This window comes from Tetrahymena thermophila, assembly GCF_000189635.1.
Source record: "Tetrahymena thermophila SB210 genomic scaffold scf_8254601, whole genome shotgun sequence".
NCBI lineage: Eukaryota > Ciliophora > Oligohymenophorea > Hymenostomatida > Tetrahymenidae > Tetrahymena > Tetrahymena thermophila.
Genome location: NW_002476371.1, coordinates 1 through 25,674, shown reverse-complemented (window position 1 = coordinate 25,674; position 25,674 = coordinate 1). Strand labels below are relative to the sequence as shown.

Here is a 25,674-nt window from a genome sequence, read left to right as displayed (position 1 = left end):
TTTTTTTAAATTTAACAAACTAATTTATTTTTTTATGAAGATTAAAATTATGAATTATTAATTATAAATTACCTACTAAATAATAATAGAGAATTAATATTTAATATATTTTTAAATAAAACTTATTTTTTATTAAGATGCATACATTTTTTAATTAAGATGTTTAAATTTTAGATAAAAAACAGATTAATTATGGATAGATCTTAATTAAAGTAAATACTGTAAAATACTTAAAATAAGTAAATGAGGTTTTATAATTGAATACTTATTACATGATTGTATAAATAAATAACTAAATCTAAAATTATAAATTTAATTTAAAATTAATTAAAGAAGGATTGCACTAATAGATTTAAAAATTTGTAATTTATTTTTTTATTCTAATTATAACTTTTACAAAGTTAAGTTCTTACATACGCATTTACAGGAATATAATGCCTGAAAGCGATTTTTATAATAAATCAATTCAAAAGTATAAATTTATTTTATATAGTAGAAATTATTATTAAAGAAAGAAGTACATTTTTTAATTTTATTTATAGACTACAAAAATTAAATATTTTTCATTACATAAAGTTTCTTTTTTAAAAAAATATTTTAAGAAATAATTATTATTAATAAAAATATCTTATAAAAATAATTGAAATGGTTTACAAATTAAGAATTAATATTACGTATTCAATTTTTAAAAATCTATTAAAGACGAAAAATATACTTAGAAGTTGGCTTACATTATTTTTAATTAAAGCATGCTCTACTTTAGTTAAATTAATAAATAATATTTTTTTTCTTTAGTTCGTTTTATGATCAATTTAATTTCATATGACGACTATATTTTAATAATTTCAAAAACTTAACTAAAAAGTCGAATATCAATGAAACTTTATTTATTTACAATACTATTAAGCTAATATTTATCCATAATCATATGCAGTTGCAATCAAGAAAATTAATGCTTTGACCAAAAATAGTAAACATGTAAGTTGGTTGATGGTAAAGAACATATTGGAAAAGAAAAGCATTATGGATATTGTGTATTTGATGCTATCAAATATGAGTTGATTGACTTTTGTAAAAGTGATTATGAACCTGTTTGTATGTCTTAAGATAGAAAAAGCTGTATAAAAGTTTAAAATAGCGATCACATAGTAGCTATATTATATTCAGGAAATGTCTGTGTAGGTCTGAGAGAATATACATCTAATTTTAATTTACCACAAAGTAAAATTACCATTTACCTGAGCTTCAATATCGCGCATAATCACAAATATATTTTTTTTATATAAATAGAATTAAAATATATTAAACAGGGGTTTTGTTAGGATTTTAATGGTCAAATTAAATTAGGTCAAGCAATATAAAGTGTATCATCATCATTTTTATGTAATAATTTAGAAGGTGAAAAATTTAATAAATGCAGACAAAAGTAAAATTAACTTTCTAGAAATCATTTCTTGTATTTCTTAATTAAAAATTAATTAAAATAGAAAATCTTGCTATTTGGTGGTTACAAATAAATGCATTGATATAAATTAAGTGGATGTAATTAAATTAATTAGATGTTCTTTTTCTTAATAGTTTGATTTGTTAAACAGGGAATTACTTCTAATGGATTTTGCGTCTTTTAAAATGAACTGTATCTTGACAAAGTTTTTTGCAATGAAAGTTTATGCCAAATAAAAAACTCATAAAACTAGTATTCTTGTATAAGTTATTTTAATTCAGACATAGCTGTAATTTTGAAACACATTTTCAATCAAGATATTTTTAAAATATAACAATCTTTTAAATAAGGGAAAGACTGGCGATAATTACTGCATTTACCAGGGATAGTATTTTCCAAAAGAAACTTTGATAAATTGCAAGTAATAATATTGTATTTTTTAAGATAATGAATAAAAAAGTTGTTTGAAGATTGATAGAACAAATAATCCTTAGATATATGTATGGATTTTTAATATTTAATCTACAATTTAGCTTTTGTTTATTAAATAGGGAGTCAACTAAGAAGGATTTTGTCTAATTTAGATCAAAAAGAAAAAAATTTCTTTTATTTTATAATAAAATACTTGCCTTTCATCGTAGATGCATTTAATTTCAATAAAAAACACTAATTTAATCCCATAAATTAATTAATATTTTATAGGGATTGCTTTTTTAAAAACTCTTGTGTTAAAATGTCTTCTAAAAATCCTGCTAAATTAATTGATAACACCTGTGCATAATTAAATACATAAAACTCAGTTAAATGCTATACTTAATTTCCAGCTTGCTTATCCACAAGCTCTACATGCTTGGAAGTGTCAAGCTCAAATCCTAACTCTGTTGTATAAACAAATAAATATAAATTTATAGAATGAGTATATAAATAATAAAAAATTGGTAATAATTTAATTTTAGGGTTTAAGGACAAATGAAGAGTGTGCTGTAGCAAATTAATATTATAGTGGTACTACTTTTTACTCATTAAATTTATACTACTCTTATATTTAAGATAATTTTATTTATATTAATTATAACAGATTTGTAAAAATGTAGTAAAGATTATTGCATTAAATAGTCATCTGGAAAAAAAGGGTGTTTTGTTTTAGACGGATCTGAGAATGCAATTGGAATTGACTAAAATGGCAATTGTGTTGATTCTAAAACAGTTGCGACTAGGTAAAAGAATTTAATTATTTTTTTGTTTTTTAAAGAACATTTATCTTTGGACACTTTAAATTTAGATTTTATGTAAAAATATTATATTTAATTTATCTAAATATTTTTTTTTTATGCATATAATATTCTAATTAAAATTTTAAAAGAATATTTAAAAATTTCAATTTTTGAACGTTGTTTTTTTCCTTTTAATTTTAAAAATAATTTAAATTAAACCTTCCTCTCTTCATATTTTTATTTTTTATTTAATCATCAATGAAAATTTTAAGAATGATACTATAACTATTTTTTATTAAACACTTAGATGTGCTTAGTTGCCAGTCGTTTGTTTTGATAGTATTACATAAACATGCTAATAAACTGTAAATTATGGATCAGTTGATAATGGATGTTCTTTAAATGGTTAATGTTTCTAAATGTCACCTAACTTGTATGTAGGTAGAGATACTAATAATTAGTGCTTTAAAATAAATAGTACTCCTTTAAGTGGTACTGTTAAAAAATGTTTTAACGATCCATTAACTATTTGTTTAACAAGTGACAATAAATAATGTATCATATATACTAACTCCTCATAGTATTTAGGATATATTTAAAGTACAGGAATTTGTGCTTAAAATGGTTAAAAAACTTCTAATTAGGCTCTGTAAAGTAAATATTATAATTTATAGTTGGTTTAAAAAGTTCAACACCTTAAAAAATAAAAAATAGTTATTGTTAACTTAAACTAAGGTTATTGCTAAGATAGTTAATTTAAAATTTAAAAATTATTAAATCCATATGTTGGAAGAGATTCAGTAAACTAATTATGCCTCTAGTAATCAACACAGTCTTCATAAATTGAATTTTGCGTTTAAGGGTAAGTTTACATGTTAAAAAATATAATAAATTATTTTTTTAATGAATAGATATTGTGTTGCAAATAATAAATGCTAACCTGTTGGTTTTGATAAAAAACTTATTGCAAAACTTTCAAATTAGCAATGTGGCTTAGATTAAATACCCGGTGCAATAGAATGTGCATTTTAAAGTTTGGATGTATGTATGCTAAATTAGAAATGTTATTGGTTATCTGTTTAGAATGTTCTATATTCAGTATACTTTTTTATTAATAATTGTATATTTTTAAAATAAACTTTACAATAAGGGATAAGATACTAGTGGAAACTGCTTGAAAAGAGGCTAATTCACATAAAGTAATATAGATTATATATTTAATTGTAATAAATTATTTTATTGATAGGAATAAGAAAATGTTAATAAAACCATTGCTAGACAATTAATTCAGACAGTTATATTGCTTGTTTATACTTAGATGGGTCAACAAAATAAGTTGGAATAGCAGCAAATGGGTTGTGTTTAGATATAAACTAAGCTCCAGCAATAAGGTATAAATTATTTGAAGAATAATATCTTGTTATTTTTAAGATTTTTTGAAAATATTAAATAAATTTATTTAATACTTAATATAATAAAATAGATGTACTGACTAGGTTAATTATATTTGCTATGATCAGGACACAAAGACATGCATATGTATCAATTTACCATCTAGAATTAATTATTGCAAATTTTAAGGAACTTGTTATTAAATGAATTTGAATTAGTATGTTGGTAGAGATGCAAATTTTAACTGTTTAACTTCTGGAAAAACTCCAAGTATAGGATTAGTTTAGAATTGTTTAAATGATCCTTAAAACATATGTTAAAAAAGTGATTAATTATAATGCATATATTATACTAACAAATAATGGAAAAATACCTACTTAGGTTTTATAAATTCATCTGGTTATTGTGCGTAAGAAAACTAAGCAACTTCATCTTTATAAAAATAATTTGAAAGTAAATTTGAAATAATTATTTTAATGATAAATCTTTTTTAATAATAATAAAAACTTAGTTATCACTAATTTTGATAGTAATTATTGCTAGGATGATAGCTATATCATTAGAAAGATTAACACTTCATATGGTGGTAGAGAAGTGAAATATTAAAGGTGTCTAAAAGCTTTTAATTTACCAATTTCCTAAATAGATTTTTGCTTTAAAGGGTAAAAATTTTTATTTTTGTTTTGGAATCTTTAAGCTTTTTTAGTTATTGCATTTAGAGTAATGAATGCAAGCAAATAGGTTTTGACGGTAAACTAATATCAAAACTATAGAATGGATAATGTGCTATTGATCGATAATACCCTGCTGTTGAGTGTGCATATAATACTTTAGATACATGTTTATATAATAATATGTGCTATTGGTTAACTGAATAAGACGCTTTTGCATCAGTAAAATTATTTATTAATTATATTAATACTTACAAAATTAAATTAGGGAATAGATTAAAATGGTAATTGTTTAACAAGAGGTGTATTCTCAATAAGTAATTAAATTATATAAGAAGAAATTATAATAATCAAATTATGTTTTAAAATAGTTTTTAAGAAATGTTAATCAAATCACTGCTTTAAAATCTATCCCAATTTTTAATCAAGCCAAGATGGAAAGGGATGCTTTCTTTTAGATGGATCTCAAGGTTAGGCAGGTATAACTTCTTTGGGATAATGTTTAGCTATTAATACTTCTCCTGCATGCAGGTAACTTATATTTAGCTTAATATGTAGATAATTCATATCTATAAATATAATTTAAAATCTAATAGATGTACAAATAAGACTAATTCAATTTGTTATGATCCTGCCACTTAAACTTGCTAGAATACAATAAATTATGGGTCCATAGGAAAAGGTTGTATTTTAAATAGTTAATGTTATTAATTTTCAATTCAATAATATATTGGAAGAGATTTAGAGCTTTAATGCTTGGTAAATAACTAGATAACGAGCTAAGTAGATATTTGCTTTAATGAAGTTAATGATGTTTGCCTTACCAATAATGATTACCAATAATTTTGTGTATTATATCCACAATCTTAAAAATACTTAGGATATATTTCAGAAAATAAAAGGTGCGCTATATAAGACTAAATTGCATATTAGAACGGTATTCTGGCTAGTAATTATTTTAAATAATGAGTAAAAATTTTAACTAACATTTTTATAAAAGACTTAGTAAACTTAAAAGCCAACTTTTGTTAAGATGTTAATGGGTATATCAGAGCCTTAAATAAAACTCAATATGTTGGAGTAAGTAAGTAAAATTATCAATGTTTAACTGTAAAGTAAACCTCTACTAACAATATTATTTAATGCTATTCTGGGTAATTTCAAATCAAAGAAATAAAATAAAAATTAATTTTAACTTAATAAAATAGATTTTGTTTGAATGTAAATTTTTGTTAAGCATATGATGATACATATATTGGAAAAGCAAGTAATTAAACCTGTCTAAAAGTTGGATAACCTTAAAGTATTGAATGTGCAGTAAATTATTGTATAGAACCAAATACATAAAGTTGTATGCTAATAAATGATAATGATCCAAATTTATCTGTAAAATAAAATACAAAGTTTATAAGAGTAATCATTTTAATAAATTATTTTAGGGTGTTTAAGGAGATTATAAATGTGCAGTTTTAGGTTAATATTATACATGTAACATAATAAATTTTAAAATTAAATGAATAATTTATTTTTTTTAAAAGAAATTTTGTAATGTTCAAGCAAATATTGCATTGATTACTAGGATCCAGATGATCCTACTACTTAACCAGGATGCTTTCTTTGGGATGCATCTATACAAAGAATAGGGATAGATAAAAATGGATATTGCACTTATTAAGACTAACCAAACGCAATCAAGTAATATCTATTTAATAAGTTGAAAATCAACTACAATATATCTAAAAAAAAGATGTATGCCAGGATAGTTTTGCTTAAATACTCTTTTTGGAAATTCATGCCAGTCTCTGTTATTATCATTTGATTAAAATAGGTTTTCAAGAGAAAGAATAACTGGTATATGCCTTCCTTATTTAGATCCAAAATATATATAAGGAGGTGATATTGAAACTTGTGTAGATGGTAGTTGCTTTTATATAGATCAAGTTTAAAAAAAAAATTTCTGTCTTTCTTAAGGTATCTACGCTTTGGGAGATTTCATTGTAGGAATCGACACTTTAGGTTAATGTATAATTAAAAACCAAATAACAAGAGTTTGTAAATTTAAAAAGAATTTATCAGTCAATATTTTAACTTATTTTTAACAAAAAGAAATAAAATCATGTTTAGGCTTGACATATTGTGCTCTTGATATTGGGTAAGTTAAATATAAATATAAAAATTATTTTTGTATTTATTAATAATAATCTTTATAATAAATTGCTTATTTATTTTATTGAATGTAAGAGGGGGGAATTACAAATGTCAAATGCTTCAGTTAAGTGACCCTCAATATCCAAATCTAGCTTACTAAGCAAAAAATGCAAACTAAACTTGTTAAGATCTTAATAAAGGTAATTAAAAAACTTAAACTTTATCTATATAAGATTTAAACTTAAAAAGAAAATAGTATTGGGTGTTTAGACGGTTTATATTGTATCAATCAATAAACTAATAACAAATGCGAAATAATGGACTCTAGCGACTCAAATAAAATAGGCAGAAACTTTTTTAACCATTAATGTCTCCCATAAGGAGCTTAAGTTGCTATAATTTGCCAGTAGTAATATTGTATATCTCTTGGAGCGTGCATACCTTTATCAGATATTAATCCAGGCTAAGAAAATGTAACATAAAGATGTTTATAAGAATAGTAATATGGTTAGAATGGAGCCTCTAATTGTTATAAAAATGGGTAATATTTTTGCAAATATTGTGTTTATAAATAATAAAAGTGGAAATAATAAAATATTTTATATAATAGATACTGCTTATTGACAGACCCCCTAACAAATAAAGCATCTTGTTTCAAATTAGACTTTAGTAATCCAAATGCTATTGGTAAATTATAATAATAATAATAAAAATTTTAGATTTTTATCTTCAAATTAATTATTAAAGGTATATAAAAAGACACTTAATTATGCTTATAGATGGGATAACCTAAAGCAGTAAGTGTTAATTTTACATTCAATTTTTATATATTTATTTATATTCATAATAAAGATAATGTGTGCAGTTGAAAAATATTGTTTAGATCAAGCAACAAATACTTGCTAGTTAATCAATACAAAAAATGGGATGTGTATTGATAAAAATGGCTTTTGTGTATAAAATGGATCCTGTTTTAATTGTGAATTAAATTAATGCTTGTCTCAATCTAATAAAAATACATGTTAAGACCTTTTATAACCATCAATTACGTATTGCAAGGATAGCTAAGGTTGATTTTATTATAGATTATAAAAATGATATTTTCAAATTTAATTAAAAAGCATTAAATTTTAGTAAGTAGATAATTTTTTACCAAATTACCAAATAAAATTTTTTATCTAAATATTTTAATTAATTTATAAAATAACTTTATTTATCTAAAAATTAGGATTTTGTTAAAATCTAGATTCTGGCCTTTGCGATATCTGTCCTGATAATTATTGCTTTATTAATAAATTATGTTTAAATTATAAAAGTTTATTAAAGTTAATAAATAACGGATAGTGTTTTGAACAAATCAAAAAGTTAAAAACCTGTGTAATTTAAAATTTAAATGTACCAAACTAGAATGGAAATATGAATTGTATGAATAATTAAAGCTTTTGTTAAGATATATCAATTAATAATAATGAATGTTTATCTTGTCCTATGTACTTTATAAATCCAGGAGATTAAAAATGTTATAGTTTAGAATAAAAGTTAGAGCATTCACCTGATTCTTAATAAGTATACTTTGGAATGTAGTTGATTTATGTTAAATAAGACTGTTATGATTAAAATTTCTGCCTGGTAAATTAATCTCTCAAGTGTCCATAAGGGTATTATTATTATTATTATTATTTTTAAATTTACATTAAATTTATTATGTTAAATATAATAATTTAAAAATAAATTAGTTGTTATTCATGCAACTCTCTTTCTTTCTGTACTTAATGCATTGAAGGTTATTTTTTATACCAAGAATCGCAAACAAAATCAGTTTGCATAAAATGCTTCAACCAATAACCTCCTAATTAGGATTTAAATTTAAGTCCTTATTATAAATAAATTCCTACTTACTAATGCATAGACTGCTCATCAGAATATTCTTTATGGTATGAGTTAATAACGAAATTTAAAAATAATATTTATTTCAAATTAATTAAAAAGGTAGTAGAGCTAATCTAAATATAAAACATGCTAGAATTACATTTTATAGCTAGATCAAAATTTACAAGTAGTATTTTCAAAGTATTAGACAGTAAACTTCCTAGTATAATCAACATTAGGCTCATATAGCATTACTCAATATTAATCTGTGCTATGTAAATATAAAAAAATAGTAAAATACTAATATCTTTTAAATAATAGGTCCAGAAGGATGCTTTTAATGTATACAAGAATCTAATTCAAAAGCAACTTGTATTAAATGTTAAGTTTAGTATGTATAAAATGGAAACATTTGTGAAAAATGCCCTGATAATTGTAATTACTGTTAATATGCAGCAATTTTAAATGGTAAAGCTGTATTTAAAAGCTAAATAGACATTAATAAAATCAATCAATTTTCGTTTGTAAAAATATGCTTAGAATGTAAACCTAAATACCTTGTTTCATATGATTTATTATCATGTGTTTAATGTGGTTTAAACTGTGATTAATGTTAATATGGTAATATTTATTTAAATATAATAAATTATAACAAAATAATATTTAAATATTTTGTAAAACTTCAAAAAAAATTATTAGTTTTTTAATACTTTTAAGCAAATATAACTTTTTTTAATCTTAAATTTAAAAATTTTCTTAATAATTAATTTTTTTTGAAATGAATGAATTTATTTTAAATAATTTGAATAATTTGTGAAAATCAATTTTTAAAATAATATAGATAATAATGATGAGGTTCTAAATTATAACATAGATTAACTAACTGTCTTATCATACAATTAGTTTAAAACAAAAAAATACATAAAAAAGTGTTTATAATGCCCTAAATAATACTTTGTTTCATTTGATGGTAATATTATATTTTAAATATTTTGTATAAAATTTATTTAAATTAATTAGGTTAGTCTTGTGTGTAATAAACACTAAATTGCGATTATAACAGTTTTAAAATAGTTTAAGATACACAGATTTATGATTTAACAGAAGAGATATGGTTATTTGTAGGTAGTTAATAACAAAATATAAGTATTAACAAAATTTGTAAAAGCTGCTCTTAAGGGTACACATTAGCAAGCGATTAAATAAAATGTGAGTATGGTTGCTAATCATTATCTCAGTAATCGCTATGCAATAATTGTTATACTACTTTATCCTTTGAAGTTTAATGCTAATTTTGTAGTAATGGATAAATATTAAACTAAGTTTTTAATCCCCCCAGATGCTAAGATGATCTTTGTAAAAACAATGTAGATAAATTTATTAAAATTTAAAATAATTTTTCATAACTTATTTTTAAATTAAGATTTTAGGATGCACAGAGTGCTATAAATATTTAGATTCGAGTTTAATGCTAAACAATTAAGTTTATTAATGTACGAAATGCTAAGATCAACTAAGTATTCCATCTATCTATGGTTGTATTAAATGCCCAGAAGGATGCTCCAAATGTTATGAAGGTGAATTTTTAATATTTATTTTCACATAAAATAAATTTTACTATTATTTATTAACAAGGTACAAGTACATTTAACTTCACATCATAATTAATATATAAAAGAGATTCCATCACTATATAAGATAGATTAGATTATAAGAATAAAAACTATAAATTGATATGCACAGGATGCTTAGATGGGTATTACTTCGATTAATAATTCAAAAAATGCATTTTAATTTAATGTGGATAAAACTGCCTAAAATGTATCCTTATAAATAAAAAGCCTTAATGCATTCAGTGCAACTATGATAAATTAATTAATTAAATTTCTTCATTGTAGTATTTTGTTGGTATGTTCTATTATAAATAAAATTAAATATATAATCCATAATAAATGATAACATTAACTTCTTCTGGTGATGATTGCTAAATTTGTCCATTACTGTAATTTTTAATTTTATATTTATTAAATTGATAATTATTTTAAATAAAGTTGCGAAACATGTGTAAACTAAAGCAATGTCAGTAAGAATCCTTTATATATATATGATGCTTAATGTTTATCTTGCAAAAAAACTTTAGATAAGAGCTATATTTTATAAAATTATAGTATAACATATGATAAGTCAAGAAGGAAATGCTACTTATGCTAAAAATCAGAATAGGGTTGCTACTATAAGAAGCAAAAAATAATCTATGCATAATGCTTAGATCTAAGTAGCAGATTAGGTGATGGTTCATAAAAAGAACCAATTAACTTCAATCGTTTAAATGAAGTTAATTTAAACTAATTTATCATAAATGAACTAGAATTTGATCAAGCAGTAATTTTTTATAATGAATTATAAGTTAAAGAGTTGGAGGTTTTATTAATATTTGTTGATAATATTTGTTAAGATCTAAAACCTCAAAACTTTACAATTACTTTAAAGGAGAAATTTAGAACTCTTTCAACTATCTTAAACATAACAACACTTTACTCAAATTTTGCAGTGGATTTCTAGTAATAAGATGTTTTTACTGTATAAGGCTTTGACAAAATATTTATTTAAAATGTAATTTTCTAATAGTAAAAAACTGATAATAAATTTGGGGTAAGTATTAAAGATGATTCTTTAAATACTTTTTAACTTATAAACTGTTAATTCCACTAGAAAGAATTAATACAAAATAAACGTTTATTATTTTTGGATATTTCATCCATTTAGTAAACAAATATAACATTAGAATAAGTAATATTTCAGAATGTTAAGGTGCTAGACTAGTAGCCGTTAATAAATTGCCTTAGCTCTAAATAAAATTCTTAATTATTCCTTAGGATAATCTCAACTACTTTACTTAATGTAAATTTTCATTTCAAATTAATTAATTTTTAAAATTTTTAAATATTTAAAGTTTGTATTAAAGTATATGAAAGTTAAAATTTAATAAATGTAGCCCACACCATCAATCATATCTTAATTTTGAAAAAATAATCCAAAAGGTTAATTTTTTGCTTAAAATATTTTGGAAAATGTTAAAAAATATAAATAATTTTAGTTCTTGATAATTTAAAAGTTTGTATTCAGTAAGTATTTAGAAAAATATTCTTAATTTTAAATTAAATATAGTCAAACTTTTTATATCTTTTTAATCCTTTTCAAAATCAATCTTATTAAGTTGAACTACTAAAAAAAAATACGAAAATTAGCAAAATAAAAATTTAGTAGAAAAGTAAATGAAATGAATGAGTTTCAGATTAAATAATATTTTATGAGTATTACCACAAATTTTTATTAAATAAAAAAATAAATATTAAAATAAATTCACCACCCCCTTCTATAAAACTATTCTTTTTATATTATTTATTTAAGATTTTTTTATTGATAAATTTAAATTTTTTAGGTATAATTTAATTAGTCAAAACTAATTAAAATAGATATGTAATCTATTTAAGTTGAAATGTAAAACTTACTAATTAGATCATCAATTTTTGATTAGGAAACACTACTTATAGATGTTCGATATAATAATTAACCAAATCAAATTATAAATATTTATTTTCAAAATATAACTTTTGAGAATAGCTCCTTTAATCATAGATCTTAAATTCTAAATTCAAATATCTTAAATTATCTATCAATCATTAACTTGACATTTAACTAATGTACATTTTATTAATCATAAAAAGAGCTTATACCTTTAATTATATCTAATTAGTTTAATGTAAGTTAAATTTATATCATATCAAATAAAGTGACTAACTACAACTTTATGCAGCAGGAAGATAGTAGATTGAATATTATAAATTAAACTTCTTATTTTGAATAAATTCACATTTTAGATAACATTGTTAAAATTGATAGTTATTTTTTATTAGATTTTTAGACTGATAAAAACTATAATATAACTTTAAATGGAATAATAATTTAAAGAAATCAATTTTATTCTGAGGTAACTTCAATAATAATCTAACTTATAAAATTAAACACAGTTATAGTAAACAATATTTCTTTAGCAGATAATGATGAATTTTTATTCCTTAAAACTGAAAATATTTTTAATGTGACAATTAGTTAAATAAATTTATAATCAACTGACTAATAGTTTTTGACCCCATAAATTTGCAACTTAAAATAAACTAGCTAGCAAATAAATATTAAAGACATATTCTAATAAGGTATAAAAGTATCCAAAGAATTATTTATCATAGAAAATAATATAATTTAAAAGCAAATTTCTCCTCTTGAAATTACAATAAAAAATGTTATCAGCAATTAAATAATGTTAGTATTCAAAGATAATAACGAAGATATATCTATTTTTTCGATAATTTCTAAGTAAATCAGCAATATATAAATTGAAAATGTATAATTTTCTGGATTTTAAGAAGATATTTTAAATAACAAAGTAATTATTTTGGATATTATAAATTTTAAATTTAAATATTTTTATTTAATAGTCTATTTTAGGAAAAGTATCTTAAGGTTTTTATTTTGATGCCCCTACTGTAGCTGTGAACCTTTATAATTCTAGTTTTAATGAATTAAATGTTAAAAATTAATTTGGTTGGATTAATGGATAAATTCTTTCAATAAATATAAACTATTGTAACTTTACTAATTAATAGAGTTATCTTAACATAAAAACCAGTAGATTAGGTGGGTTTCTGAATATTATAAGTTAAGTACTTCATATCTATAACTCTAAATTTATAAATGGTAATGCACAAATTGGAGGAGCAGTTTATTGGATAGCATAAAATAAAGGTAACTTCTCTTCAATAGATAGCGAATATTTAAGCAACATAGCTTTTAGTAGTGAAGATTTTGAGACTCAAGGAGGAGCAATATTTGTTAATGGGCAATTATCTTAAGGCTTTGATATATATATTTTCAAATCTAATTTTTCTAATAACTTTGCATTTAGCTAAGGAGGGGCTATATAGATCTAACCTTCTTTTTATTTTAAAACTGCCATAACAATTAAAATGAGTCATTTTATTAATAACTTCTCTTTATGCAGAGGTAGTAATATTAACATACAAAATTAATCTAATTCTAAATCTTATATAATTTTGGGTAGTTTAGTTATTACTAGTTAGATTAAATACTTTATTGAAGCAATTGATATCCTTTAAAACATTATTAGTAAATAAGATTGGTTATAAATTAATTTAGTTGATTCTTCATTAATTTACATACAAAAAGCTCATGATGTTGAAATTATAAGTTCGACATTTTAGTTATCAGCAGGCACATCATATGATTTCTAAAACTCTGAGAATCTGAAATTTATTTTTTAAAAAATTTTGATAATTTAAGAAGCTATTAACTTTTATGATGTATAAAATATTTATTAAGATAGCTATTTTTTAAGTAATATGATTACAGCTATAGGCATTTAGTACTTTTATATCTACGATACTTTAATTTAAAACAATAGAAATATCTTAGATAAAATGTATAATTAAAGATAAGATGCATAAAGTGCTGTATTTTATAATAGCCTGAGCAGCTACATTTATAAATTAAATGTAGCTAATAACATATGTTAATATTGTGTTTTTGGGACAATTTAAATAGCAAGTTCAAAATTGCAAATCTTAAATTCTACTTTTTATAGTAATATAGCATATAATGGGCCAGGATTATATTTAGAATAAGCTTAATAATAATTTGCAAGCTCAATTAATGCATAATAAGTATTTTAAGATAATTTAGTAATCATTAATTCAAAATTCATTAATAATAAAGCAAACCTAAATGGAGGAGCCATATACCTAAAATAATCTAGTATGTTTATTTATGAAACTATCTTTGACTAAAATAAAGCTAGCTAATATGGTGGAGCTATTTTTTTAGAAAATGCATAAAATTATATTTTAATAAATTTAATTAGCTTAAGTAGCTGCATATTTACTTAAAACTAAGCAAGTTTTGGAGGAGCATTAGGGTCAACCACAGGATAAAGAGTGAATAGATTTTCAAATAATACATATTAAAATAATAAAGCTTCTTAATATGGGGACAACATTTAAACTTCACCAACAAAATTTAGTGCTTCTATAAATGGAAAACCTTTATCAGACTCAAATATCTTATAAATATAAAATCATTTGGGGGGGTAACTTCAGGTAAAATATTTTCATTACAATATAAATTATCAATCATTTTATATTAAAAATAAAATAAATTAATTTTTTAAAAATACGTAATTATCTTAAATAAAATATTTTTAATATTCAAAGGAAAATATAATTTTAAGATTGTGTAGTGATTAGAATTAAGAAATTTTGAATATTCCTAAATACAGCTTTCTTTAAATAACTATTTTAGAAGGAAATGGTTACTTAAGTTAGAATAAAATTTATAGTTCAAATGGTGAATTTAATTTAACTCAGTAAATTAAAGTTTATGGAAATTTCAATTAATAACTAAAGCTCTAAATTACAAGCGATTTAATTAAAGTTCCCATATTGAATCCAAGCTAATACATAATTGGTTATAATAATTATTCATTAATTATTGTTATAGATATGGCTCAAAGTTGCTTAATTGGCTAGATACCTATAAAATTTTAATAAAAATATGATTAATGTTAAGACTGTAAAGATACTTAATATAGCTTTAGTATATCAAATTAATGTTAATCATGCCCTCATTCATTAGTTAAATGTTTTAGAAATTATATCTTTTTACCTTCAAATTTATGGAGAGTTAATCAACAATCAATAGTTTTATACCCATGTAAAAATTGTATAGGTGACATTCAAATAAGTTAACTCATATAAACTGGCTAACTTTCTCCTAAGCACAATGATATGAATTACTATTGCAAATAAGGTAATTTATTTCACTTATTAACTTATTTTTATTTTTGTATGTAAATTAGGATATTTAGGAGCACTTTGCGAAGATTGCGATAGAACTGGAAAATATTGGGGTGAAGCTTACTTCATGAAATTGGACTAAAAATGTTCAAGGTAATAAATAATTTTGATGAATATTTTTTATTTTTAACAAAACCGTTTTAAATTTTAATAGATGCAGTGACATAAGATTTACAGAAGTCATTTATCCTTTGATAATATCAATCCTTGCATTTATTATATCAATCTATTTATCTTAAAGATTGAAGTATTAAGTTAACTTGAAGATAATGACAAAAGTGGTTTACTTATTACGATATAAAAAATTTTATGGCTACGATGCCTCAAATGTGTTTAGTGTAATCAAAGTTTTGATCTTTTAGTCATCTTTAATCGGAATAATGTTTTTTTATGATTCTAATATCCCAAAATTTGTGTCTTAACTATTTATTGATATTGGTAATCTTTTTAGTGATAGATTAAAGATTTCTGAGTGCTTTTTAATTTAGATTCTGCAAGAAATTAGTATAATTTTTAAAAGTATTTACTTCTTATTAGTGATACATATTTTAAATATGTTTTGCTTGGTGCTTTGTTATATCTTTATCTTGAAAAAATTTAACTCTCAAAAATATTTAAATGACATAATACTTTCTACAAGTATATTTGTCTACTATTCAATAAATGCAATATTCTCCAAAATCTTTAGATCTGTAAGTTTTTATTTAAATTAAAGTAAAATAAATATTTTAAAACTCTTTTTTTAAAGTTAAATTGCTAGGTGTTTGACAACTAACTTTTTGTAACTGAGTATTTATCTATTTAATGTAATGAATTATAAAATAATAGTGCATATAACTTGATAGCCTTAGCATTAGTAGTTATAGCTTTACTAATATTTTATGGATATTTTGTGCTTAAAATCTACTAAAGGAGATTTATATTAAAAACTTATCAAAATTAGATTTTGTTTGGATTCTTTACATATGAATATAGATAAGAGTATTAATTATGGGATTTAGTCAGGCTAATTTATAAAATCTTTCTTTTCTTTATCATGCAAATTTCATATTTACCTACTCAATTGTAGATAGCAATGTCAATCCTCGTGTCATTAACATACACTCTGCTAACTTAGAAGTGTAATTATTTTAAATATCTTTAATTCAGATTATTTTTAAAACTCATTTTAAATATCCAAAGCAAGAATTAATTTTAAATATTCATTAATATGTAAAATTACAATTTTTGATTATTTTCCTAAATTATAAATATAATTTTTTTTTAATGAGTATAAATTATTTAAAATAAAATTTTTTTCAACATTTAAATAGTTTCTCCTTATATCAATAAGAAATTAAATGTTTTGGATTTTAGAATATCATGCCTGACTACAATATGTTTTTGTTTAAATTCGATATAATTCAGATTGAATTAGAAAGAGCTTCAATTTACATATACTATAGCTCTTGTTTGCCTAGTATTACTAACTATAGTTATAACATTTTCATACCTATATTTTAAGTATAAGCCAAAATTGTTGAAAATTATACAATTAATCCAATACAAATCATCAAAATTTAAATTAATATTTAAGTTATTTAAGATTGATAAGTACGTAGAAAGAAATCTGAAAACTTAAATACAATGGGAAAAATTAAGAAAAAAACTTTCTAATATGAAATTTATTAATTTTAAATAAAATTTTGAGAGTAAAGATGCTGAAAATAAATTAATATAATTTTATTATCATGTAAAGATTTGAAGAATAAATTTTGTATTGTTTTTAATTTTGTTTTATTTGATGAAAATAAATATGTAAATAAAATATTTAAATTAATTTAGCTTTATTTTTAGAATTTATAAGTTAAAATTGACAGCTTTGACTCTATAAAATCAAAGCTTAAAAATAACTATTTGTTTTTATTTGATTAAAGCATAAAAACAAATCTTATTTTAATATTCTTAAACCAGTTTTTAATAAATTTAATTTAATGTAATGTAATAGATCGCAATTATAACCCAGCCCAACTTTTATGTATTCGTAACAACTAGCTTTTTTGAATTTATTTTATTTGCCTAATTATATCTCATACTGGAATTAAGTTCTTGCATATCCGGTATATAGCAAGAACATAATACCTGAAAGCAATTTTTTATAATAAATAAATTCAAAAGCATATATTTTTTAATGAAGAAATTATTATTAAAGAAATACATTTTTTAATTTTATTTATAAACTAGAAAAATTAATTTTCATTACCTAAAGTTTCATGAAAAAAAAATTATTTAAAGAAATAATTATCATTGGTAGAAATATTTTATAAAAATAATTTATATGGTCTACAAATCTAGAATTTAAATTACTTTTTTAATTTCAAAAAGTCTATTAATGAAAAAAAATATATTTAGAATCTGGCTTACAGTATTTTTAATTAAAACTAGCTTTACTTGAGTTAAGCAAATAAATAATATTTTGTTTCTTTAGTTAGTTTTATGATTTATTTAACTACTTATGACTATATTTTAATAATTTCAAAAACTTAACAAAATAATCAAATATCTATGAAACTCTACTTATTAACAATACTATTAAGCTAATATTTATCCTTAATTATATGTAGTTGCAATTAAGAAAATTAATGTTTTGACCAAAAATAGTAAAAATGTAAGTTGGTTGATGGTAAAGAACATATTGGAAAAGAAAAGCGTTATGGATATTGTGTAATTGATGCTATCAAATACGAATTTATTGACTTTTGTAAAAGTGATTATGAACCTGTTTGTATATCTTAAGATAGAAAAAGCTGTATAAAAGTTTAAAATAGCGATCACATAGTAGCTATATTATATTCAGGAAATCTCTGTTCAGGTGTGAATGAATTTACATCTAATTTTAATTCACCACAAAGTAAAATTGCCATTTACCTATTTTTATTGAGCTGCATAATCACTAAATAATTCTTTTTATATAAATAGAATTGAAATATATTAAACAGGGTTTTTGTTAGGATTTTAATGGTCGAATTAAATTAGGTCAAGCAGTATAAAGTGCATCATAATAATTTTTATGCAATAATTTAGAAGGTGGACAATTTAATAAGTGCAGATAAAAGTAAAATTAACTTTTAATAAATAATTTCTTGTATTTCTTAATTAAGAATTAATCAAAATAGAAAATCTTGCTATTTGGTGGGTAAAAATAAATGCTTAAATCTAAATGAAGTAGATGTAATTAAATTAATTTGATGTCACTTTTCTTAATATTTTGATTTATTAAACAGGGAATTACTTCTGATGGATTTTGCGTCTTTTAAAATGAACTGTATTTTGACAAAATTTATTGCAATGAAAGCTTATGCCAAATAAAAAACTCATAAGAATAGTATTCTTGTATAAGTTATTCTAATTCTGACATAGCTGTAATTTTGAATTATTTTTTCAATCATGATATTTTTAAAATATAACAATCTTTAAAATAAGGGAAAGACTGGTGATAATTACTGCATTTATCAAGGATAATATTTTCCAAAAGAAACTTTGATAAATTGCAAGTAATAATATTGTATTTTTTAAGATGATGAATAAAAAAGTTGTTTGAAGATTGATAGAACAAATAATCCTTAGATATATGTATGGATTTTTTAATATTTAATATACAATTTAGCTTGTATTTATACTAAATAGGGAGTCAGCGAAGAAGGATTTTGTCTAATTTAGATCAAAAAGAAAAAAATTTCTTTTATTTTATAATAAAATACTTGCCCTTAATCGTAGATGCATTTAATTTCAATAAAAAACACTAATTTAATCCCACAAATTAATTAAAATCTTATAGGTATTGCTATTTTCAAGACTCTTGTGTTTAATTGTCTTCTTAAAATCCTGCTAAATTAAATGATAGCACATGTGCGTCATTAAATACATAAAACTCAGTTCAATGTTTTACATAACTTCCTGCTTGCTTATCTTCAAGCTCTACATGCTTGGAAGTGTCAAGCTCAAGCCCTAACTCTGTTGTATAAACAAAAATATATATAGAATGAGTACATAAATAATAAAAAATTGATAATAATTTAATTTTAGGGTTTAAGGACAAATGGAGAGTGTGCTGTTGCAAATTAATATTATAGTGGTACTACTTTTTACTCATTAAATTTATACTACTCTTATATTTAAGATAATTTTATTTATATTAATTATAACAGATTTGTAATCATGTAGTTAAGATTATTGCATTAAATAATCATCTGGAAAAAAAGGGTGTTTCGTTTTAGACGGATCTGAGAATGCAATTGGAATTGACTAAAGTGGCAATTGTGTTGATTCTAAAACAGTTGCGATTAGGTAAAAGAATTTAATTATTTTTTTATTTTTTCAAGAATATTTATCTTTGAACGCTTTAAATTTAGATAAATAGAAATATTTATATAAAAATATTAAATTTAATTTATCTTAATATTTTATTTAAGTTCCTAGATTTAAAAGCCTATAATAATATTTTAATTAAAACCTTAAAAGCATATTTAAACAATTCTATTTTTACAAAAAATCTAAATAATAAAATTAATTAAAGAACCTTCCTTTCTTTACTTTTATCAAAATCTTTTAGAAAAATTTTAACTTACACTTTTTTAAGAGGGGTTAAAGTTTTTCTTTGCATACATTTTTGATTCTTTAATTATGTTACACTTAATAAAATTTATTAAATTTATAATAGTTGTTTTGATTCAGATGATATTTGTAAGGATAGCCAAACCTCGAAATGCACTAAAATTAATTCAAATTCTACATTCAGCAATATTTGTATTTTAAATGGAATTTGCTATTAAATGTCATATAACTAATATGTTGGTAGAGATACATAGTATTAGTGCTTAAAAAATTAATAGGAAAGTGATTAAAAAATACTAAATTGCTATAGCAATACTTATTAGATATGTAAAAGAAGTGATCTTTTGGCATGTATAAACTATACAAGTGATTCTACATATTTAGGATATATTTCTAGTACAGGAATTTGTGCATAATTTGGTGTTCAAATATCAACAAGTGGATTTCAAAGTAAATTTATTGATACTCAATTTAAAATTAAATCACATTTAAAATAAGGTATTACCAACTTGAATCCAAACTATTGCTAAGATGATTCATACAAAATCTAGCTTATAGTTCCTGTATATGCAGGAAGAGATTAGTTATATTCAAGGTGCTTAAAACCTGATTAAACATAATACCAAAAGGTTGAATTGTGTGCAAAAGAGTAAAATAATTATTGCATGAAAATTAAGTTAATTACTTAAATTTACTTAGTTACTGTATAGCAAATAGTAGTTGCAAAATGATTGGATTTGATGGAGTATTAATAGCTAAATTATCAAACGGTTAGTGTGCTTAAGCATAACAGTCTTAATCTGTATAATGTGCCTTTAAAAATTACAATTACTGTTTACTAAATTAAACATGCAATTTATTATCTAGTTCAAATCAAAGTTTTTCGGTATAAATAAAATTTACCTTTAAAATAAAACTAATTTTTATTTATTAAAAAGGGAATTGATAGCTATGGAAACTGTTTATCTAGGAATTAAAGTGTTTTTTCTTCAAGTAGGATTCATTTAATTAATTACATTCCTATCATTTTTTATTTATTTTTTAGGTTTATTCAAGTGTGCAGATAATCATTGCAAGTATTCAACTGGTTTTGAAAAATAAGGATGTTATCTTTTAGATGGTTCAGTAGGATTAGCTGGATCGGATTCATCATAAATTTGCTTAGATTATAATAAAAAATAAGCTACCTAGTAAATTTTAAAATATTTTTAAAAACGGAGGAGTGAAATGTTTAAAGTGTTCAAATTTTTTTAATTTTAAACTTATTTTGAATGTCGTTTTTTTCCCTTTAATTTTAAATTTAATTTAAATGAAACCCTTCCTCACTTCATATTTTTATTTATAATTTAATCATAAATGAAAATTTTTAAAATGATACTTTAATTATTTTTTATCAAACACTTAGATGTGCTTAATAACCAATCGTTTGTTTTGATAGTAATACATAAACATGTTAATAAACTGTAAATTATGGATCAGTTGGTAATGGATGCTCTTTAAATGGTTAATGTTTCTAAATGTCACCTTAATTTTATGTTGGTAGAGATACTAATAATTAGTGCTTTAAAATAAATAACACTCCTTTAAGTGGTACTGTTGATAAGTGTTTTAATGATCCATAAACTATTTGTTTAACAAGTGACAAGAAATAATGTATCATATATACTAACTCCTCATAATATTTAGGGTATATTTAAAGTACTGGAATTTGCGCTTAAAATGGTTAAAAAACTTCTAATTAGGCTCTTTAAAGTAAATATATATTTTATAGTTAGTTTAAAAAGTCCAATATTTTAAAAATTAAAAATTAGTTATTGTTAATTTAGACAAAGGCTATTGCTAAGATAATTAATTTAGAATTTAATAATTATTACCTCCATATGTTGGAAGAGATTCAGTAAACTAATTATGCCTCTAATAATCAACGCAGTCTTCATAAATTGAGTTTTGTGTTTAAGGGTAAGTTTACATTTTAAGAAATATAATAAATTTATTTTTTTAATGAATAGATATTGTGTTGCAAATAATAAATGCTAACCTGTTGGTTTTGATAAAAAACTTATTGCAAAACTTTCAAATTAACAATGTGGCTTAGATTAAATACCCACAGCAATAGAATGTGCTTTTTAAAGTTTGGATGTATGTATGCTAAATTAGAAATGTTTTTGGCTATCAGCTTAGAATGTTCTATATTCAGTATATTTTTTTATTTATAATTATTTATTTTTAAAATAAACTTTAAAAAAGGGATAAGATATTAGTGGAAACTGCGTGAAAAGAGGCTAACTCACATAAAGTAATATAGATTACATATTTAATTTTAATAAAATTATTCTAATGAAAGGTTTGAGAAAATGTTAATAAGATCATTGCAAGACAATTAGTTCAGACAATTATATTGCCTGTTTATATTTAGATGGGTCAACAAATTAAGTTGGAATAGCAGCAAATGGGTTGTGTTTAGATATAAACTAAGCTCCAGCAATAAGGTATAAATTATTTGAATAAGAATATTTAGTTACTTTTAATATTTTTTGAAAAATTTAAATAAATTTATTTTATCATTAATATATGAAAATAGATGTACTGATTAGGTTAATTATATATGCTATGATACGAACTCATAAACATGCATCTAAATAAATACATCATCTACAAATAATTATTGCAAATATTAAGGAACTTGCTATTAACTGAATTTGAATTAGTATGTTGGTAGAGATACAAATTTTAACTGTTTAACTTCAGGAAAAACGCCAACCACAGGATTAGTTTAGAATTGTTTATATGATCCTTAAAACATATGTTAAAAAAGTGATTAATCATAATGCATATATTATACTAACAAATAATGGAAAAATACCTATTTAGGTTTTATAAATTCATCTGGTTATTGTGCATAAGAAGACTAAGCAACTTCTTCTTTATAATTTGAAAGTAAATTTGAAATAATTATTTTAATGATAAATCTTTTTATAATAATAAAAATTTAGTTATCACTAATTTGGATAGTAATTATTGTTAAGATGATAGCTTTTTCATTAGAAAGATTTAAACTTCTTATGGTGGTAGAGAAGTATAATATTAAAGGTGTCTAAAAGCTTTTAATTTACCAATTTCCTAAATAGATTTTTGCTCTAAAGGGTAAAAACTTTTATTTTTGTTTTGGAATCTTTAAGCTTTTTTAGTTATTGCATTTAGAGTAATGAATGCAAGCAAATAGGTTTTGACGGTAAACTAATATCAAAACTATAGAATGGATAATGTGCTATTGATCGATAATACCCTGCTGTTGAGTGTGCATATAATACTTTAGATACATGTTTATATAATAATATGTGCTATTGGTTAACTGAATAAGACGCTTTTGCATCAGTAAAATTATTTATTAATTATATTAATACTTACAAAATTAAATTAGGGAATAGATTAAAATGGTAATTGTTTAACAAGAGGTGTATTCTCAATAAGTAATTAAATTATATAAGAAGAAATTATAATAATCAAATTATGTTTTAAAATAGTTTTTAAGAAATGTTAATCAAATCACTGCTTTAAAATCTATCCCAATTTTTAATCAAGCCAAGATGGAAAGGGATGCTTTCTTTTAGATGGATCTCAAGGTTAGGCAGGTATAACTTCTTTGGGATAATGTTTAGCTATTAATACTTCTCCTGCATGCAGGTAACATTATATATTTAGCTTAATATGTAGATAATTCATATCTATAAATATTATTTAAAATCTAATAGATGTACAAATAAGACTAATTCAATTTGTTATGATCCTGCCACTTAAACTTGCTAGAATACAATAAATTATGGGTCCATAGGAAAAGGTTGTATTTTAAATAGTTAATGTTATTAATTTTCAATTCAATAATATATTGGAAGAGATTTAGAGCTTTAATGCTTGGTAAATAACTAGATAACGAGCTAAGTAGATATTTGCTTTAATGAAGTTAATGATGTTTGCCTTACCAATAATGATTACCAATAATTTTGTGTATTATATCCACAATCTTAAAAATACTTAGGATATATTTCAGAAAATAAAAGGTGCGCTATATAAGACTAAATTGCATATTAGAACGGTATTCTGGCTAGTAATTATTTTAAATAATGAGTAAAAATTTTAACTAACATTTTTATAAAAGACTTAGTAAACTTAAAAGCCAACTTTTGTTAAGATGTTAATGGGTATATCAGAGCCTTAAATAAAACTCAATATGTTGGAGTAAGTAAGTAAAATTATCAATGTTTAACTGTAAAGTAAACCTCTACTAACAATATTATTTAATGCTATTCTGGGTAATTTCAAATCAAAGAAATAAAATAAAAATTAATTTTAACTTAATAAAATAGATTTTGTTTGAATGTAAATTTTTGTTAAGCATATGATGATACATATATTGGAAAAGCAAGTAATTAAACCTGTCTAAAAGTTGGATAACCTTAAAGTATTGAATGTGCAGTAAATTATTGTATAGAACCAAATACATAAAGTTGTATGCTAATAAATGATAATGATCCAAATTTATCTGTAAAATAAAATACAAAGTTTATAAGAGTAATCATTTTAATAAATTATTTTAGGGTGTTTAAGGAGATTATAAATGTGCAGTTTTAGGTTAATATTATACATGTAACATAATAAATTTTAAAATTAAATGAATAATTTATTTTTTTTAAAAGAAATTTTGTAATGTTCAAGCAAATATTGCATTGATTACTAGGATCCAGATGATCCTACTACTTAACCAGGATGCTTTCTTTGGGATGCATCTATACAAAGAATAGGGATAGATAAAAATGGATATTGCACTTATTAAGACTAACCAAACGCAATCAAGTAATATCTATTTAATAAGTTGAAAATCAACTACAATATATCTAAAAAAAAGATGTATGCCAGGATAGTTTTGCTTAAATACTCTTTTTGGAAATTCATGCCAGTCTCTGTTATTATCTTTTGATTAAAATAGATTTTCAAGAGAAAGAATAACTGGTATATGCCTTCCTTATTTAGATCCAAAATATATATAAGGAGGTGATATTGAAACTTGTGTAGATGGTAGTTGCTTTTATATAGATCAAGTTTAAAAAAAAAATTTCTGTCTTTCTTAGGGTATCTATGCTTTGGGAGATTTTATTGTTGGAATCGACACTTTAGGCTAGTGTTTAATTAAAAACCAAATAACGAGAGTTTGTAAATTAAAAGAAATTATCAGTCATTATTTTAACTTATTTTTATCAAAAAGAAATAAAATCATGTTTAGGCTTGACATATTGTGCTCTTGATATTGGGTAAGTTAAATATAAATATAAAAATTATTTTTACATTTATTAATAATAATCTTTATAATAAATTGCTTATTTATTTTATTGAATGTAAGAGGGGGGAATTACAAATGT

General features: G+C 22.3%; 2 protein-coding genes across 2 annotated transcripts; both read left to right on the top strand. All coding sequences in view use genetic code 6, as the record gives it.

Moving 5' to 3' along the window:
- Positions 1-875: 875 nt before the first annotated feature.
- On the top strand, positions 876-16,207 carry TTHERM_001312320 (transmembrane protein, putative; the record flags this gene model as incomplete). The annotated part of the gene is made up of 45 exons (XM_012798123.1): positions 876-1,221; positions 1,291-1,426; positions 1,488-1,542; positions 1,596-1,733; positions 1,795-1,865; positions 2,147-2,327; positions 2,401-2,449; positions 2,523-2,661; positions 2,966-3,312; positions 3,373-3,520; positions 3,570-3,699; positions 3,809-3,857; positions 3,905-4,049; positions 4,142-4,503; positions 4,562-4,712; positions 4,757-4,943; positions 4,990-5,038; positions 5,093-5,252; positions 5,318-5,670; positions 5,722-5,875; positions 5,930-6,107; positions 6,161-6,209; positions 6,260-6,416; positions 6,469-6,773; positions 6,828-6,873; positions 6,963-7,069; positions 7,119-7,410; positions 7,480-7,556; positions 7,617-7,666; positions 7,722-7,938; positions 8,098-8,527; positions 8,606-8,803; positions 8,859-9,013; positions 9,060-9,359; positions 9,580-9,708; positions 9,759-10,105; positions 10,162-10,315; positions 10,374-10,740; positions 10,790-11,639; positions 12,181-13,185; positions 13,238-14,911; positions 15,026-15,620; positions 15,670-15,760; positions 15,822-16,105; positions 16,188-16,207. 45 exons carry the CDS (start codon positions 876-878, stop codon positions 16,205-16,207), a joined length of 11,427 nt encoding a protein of 3,808 aa, XP_012653577.1.
- Positions 16,208-18,211: 2,004 nt separating this feature from the next.
- Positions 18,212-25,566, top strand: TTHERM_01312310 (hypothetical protein; the record flags this gene model as incomplete). The annotated part of the gene is made up of 31 exons (XM_001029753.2): positions 18,212-18,557; positions 18,626-18,761; positions 18,823-18,877; positions 18,931-19,068; positions 19,130-19,279; positions 19,334-19,419; positions 19,485-19,665; positions 19,733-19,781; positions 19,855-19,993; positions 20,367-20,710; positions 20,759-20,909; positions 20,960-21,146; positions 21,199-21,253; positions 21,306-21,450; positions 21,666-22,012; positions 22,072-22,219; positions 22,270-22,399; positions 22,508-22,556; positions 22,677-22,749; positions 22,842-23,197; positions 23,254-23,404; positions 23,449-23,635; positions 23,682-23,730; positions 23,785-23,944; positions 24,013-24,365; positions 24,417-24,570; positions 24,625-24,802; positions 24,856-24,904; positions 24,955-25,111; positions 25,164-25,468; positions 25,539-25,566. Coding segments are annotated over 31 exons (5,036 nt in total), but the record flags the coding sequence as incomplete, so codon positions are not given.
- Positions 25,567-25,674: the final 108 nt, after the last annotated feature.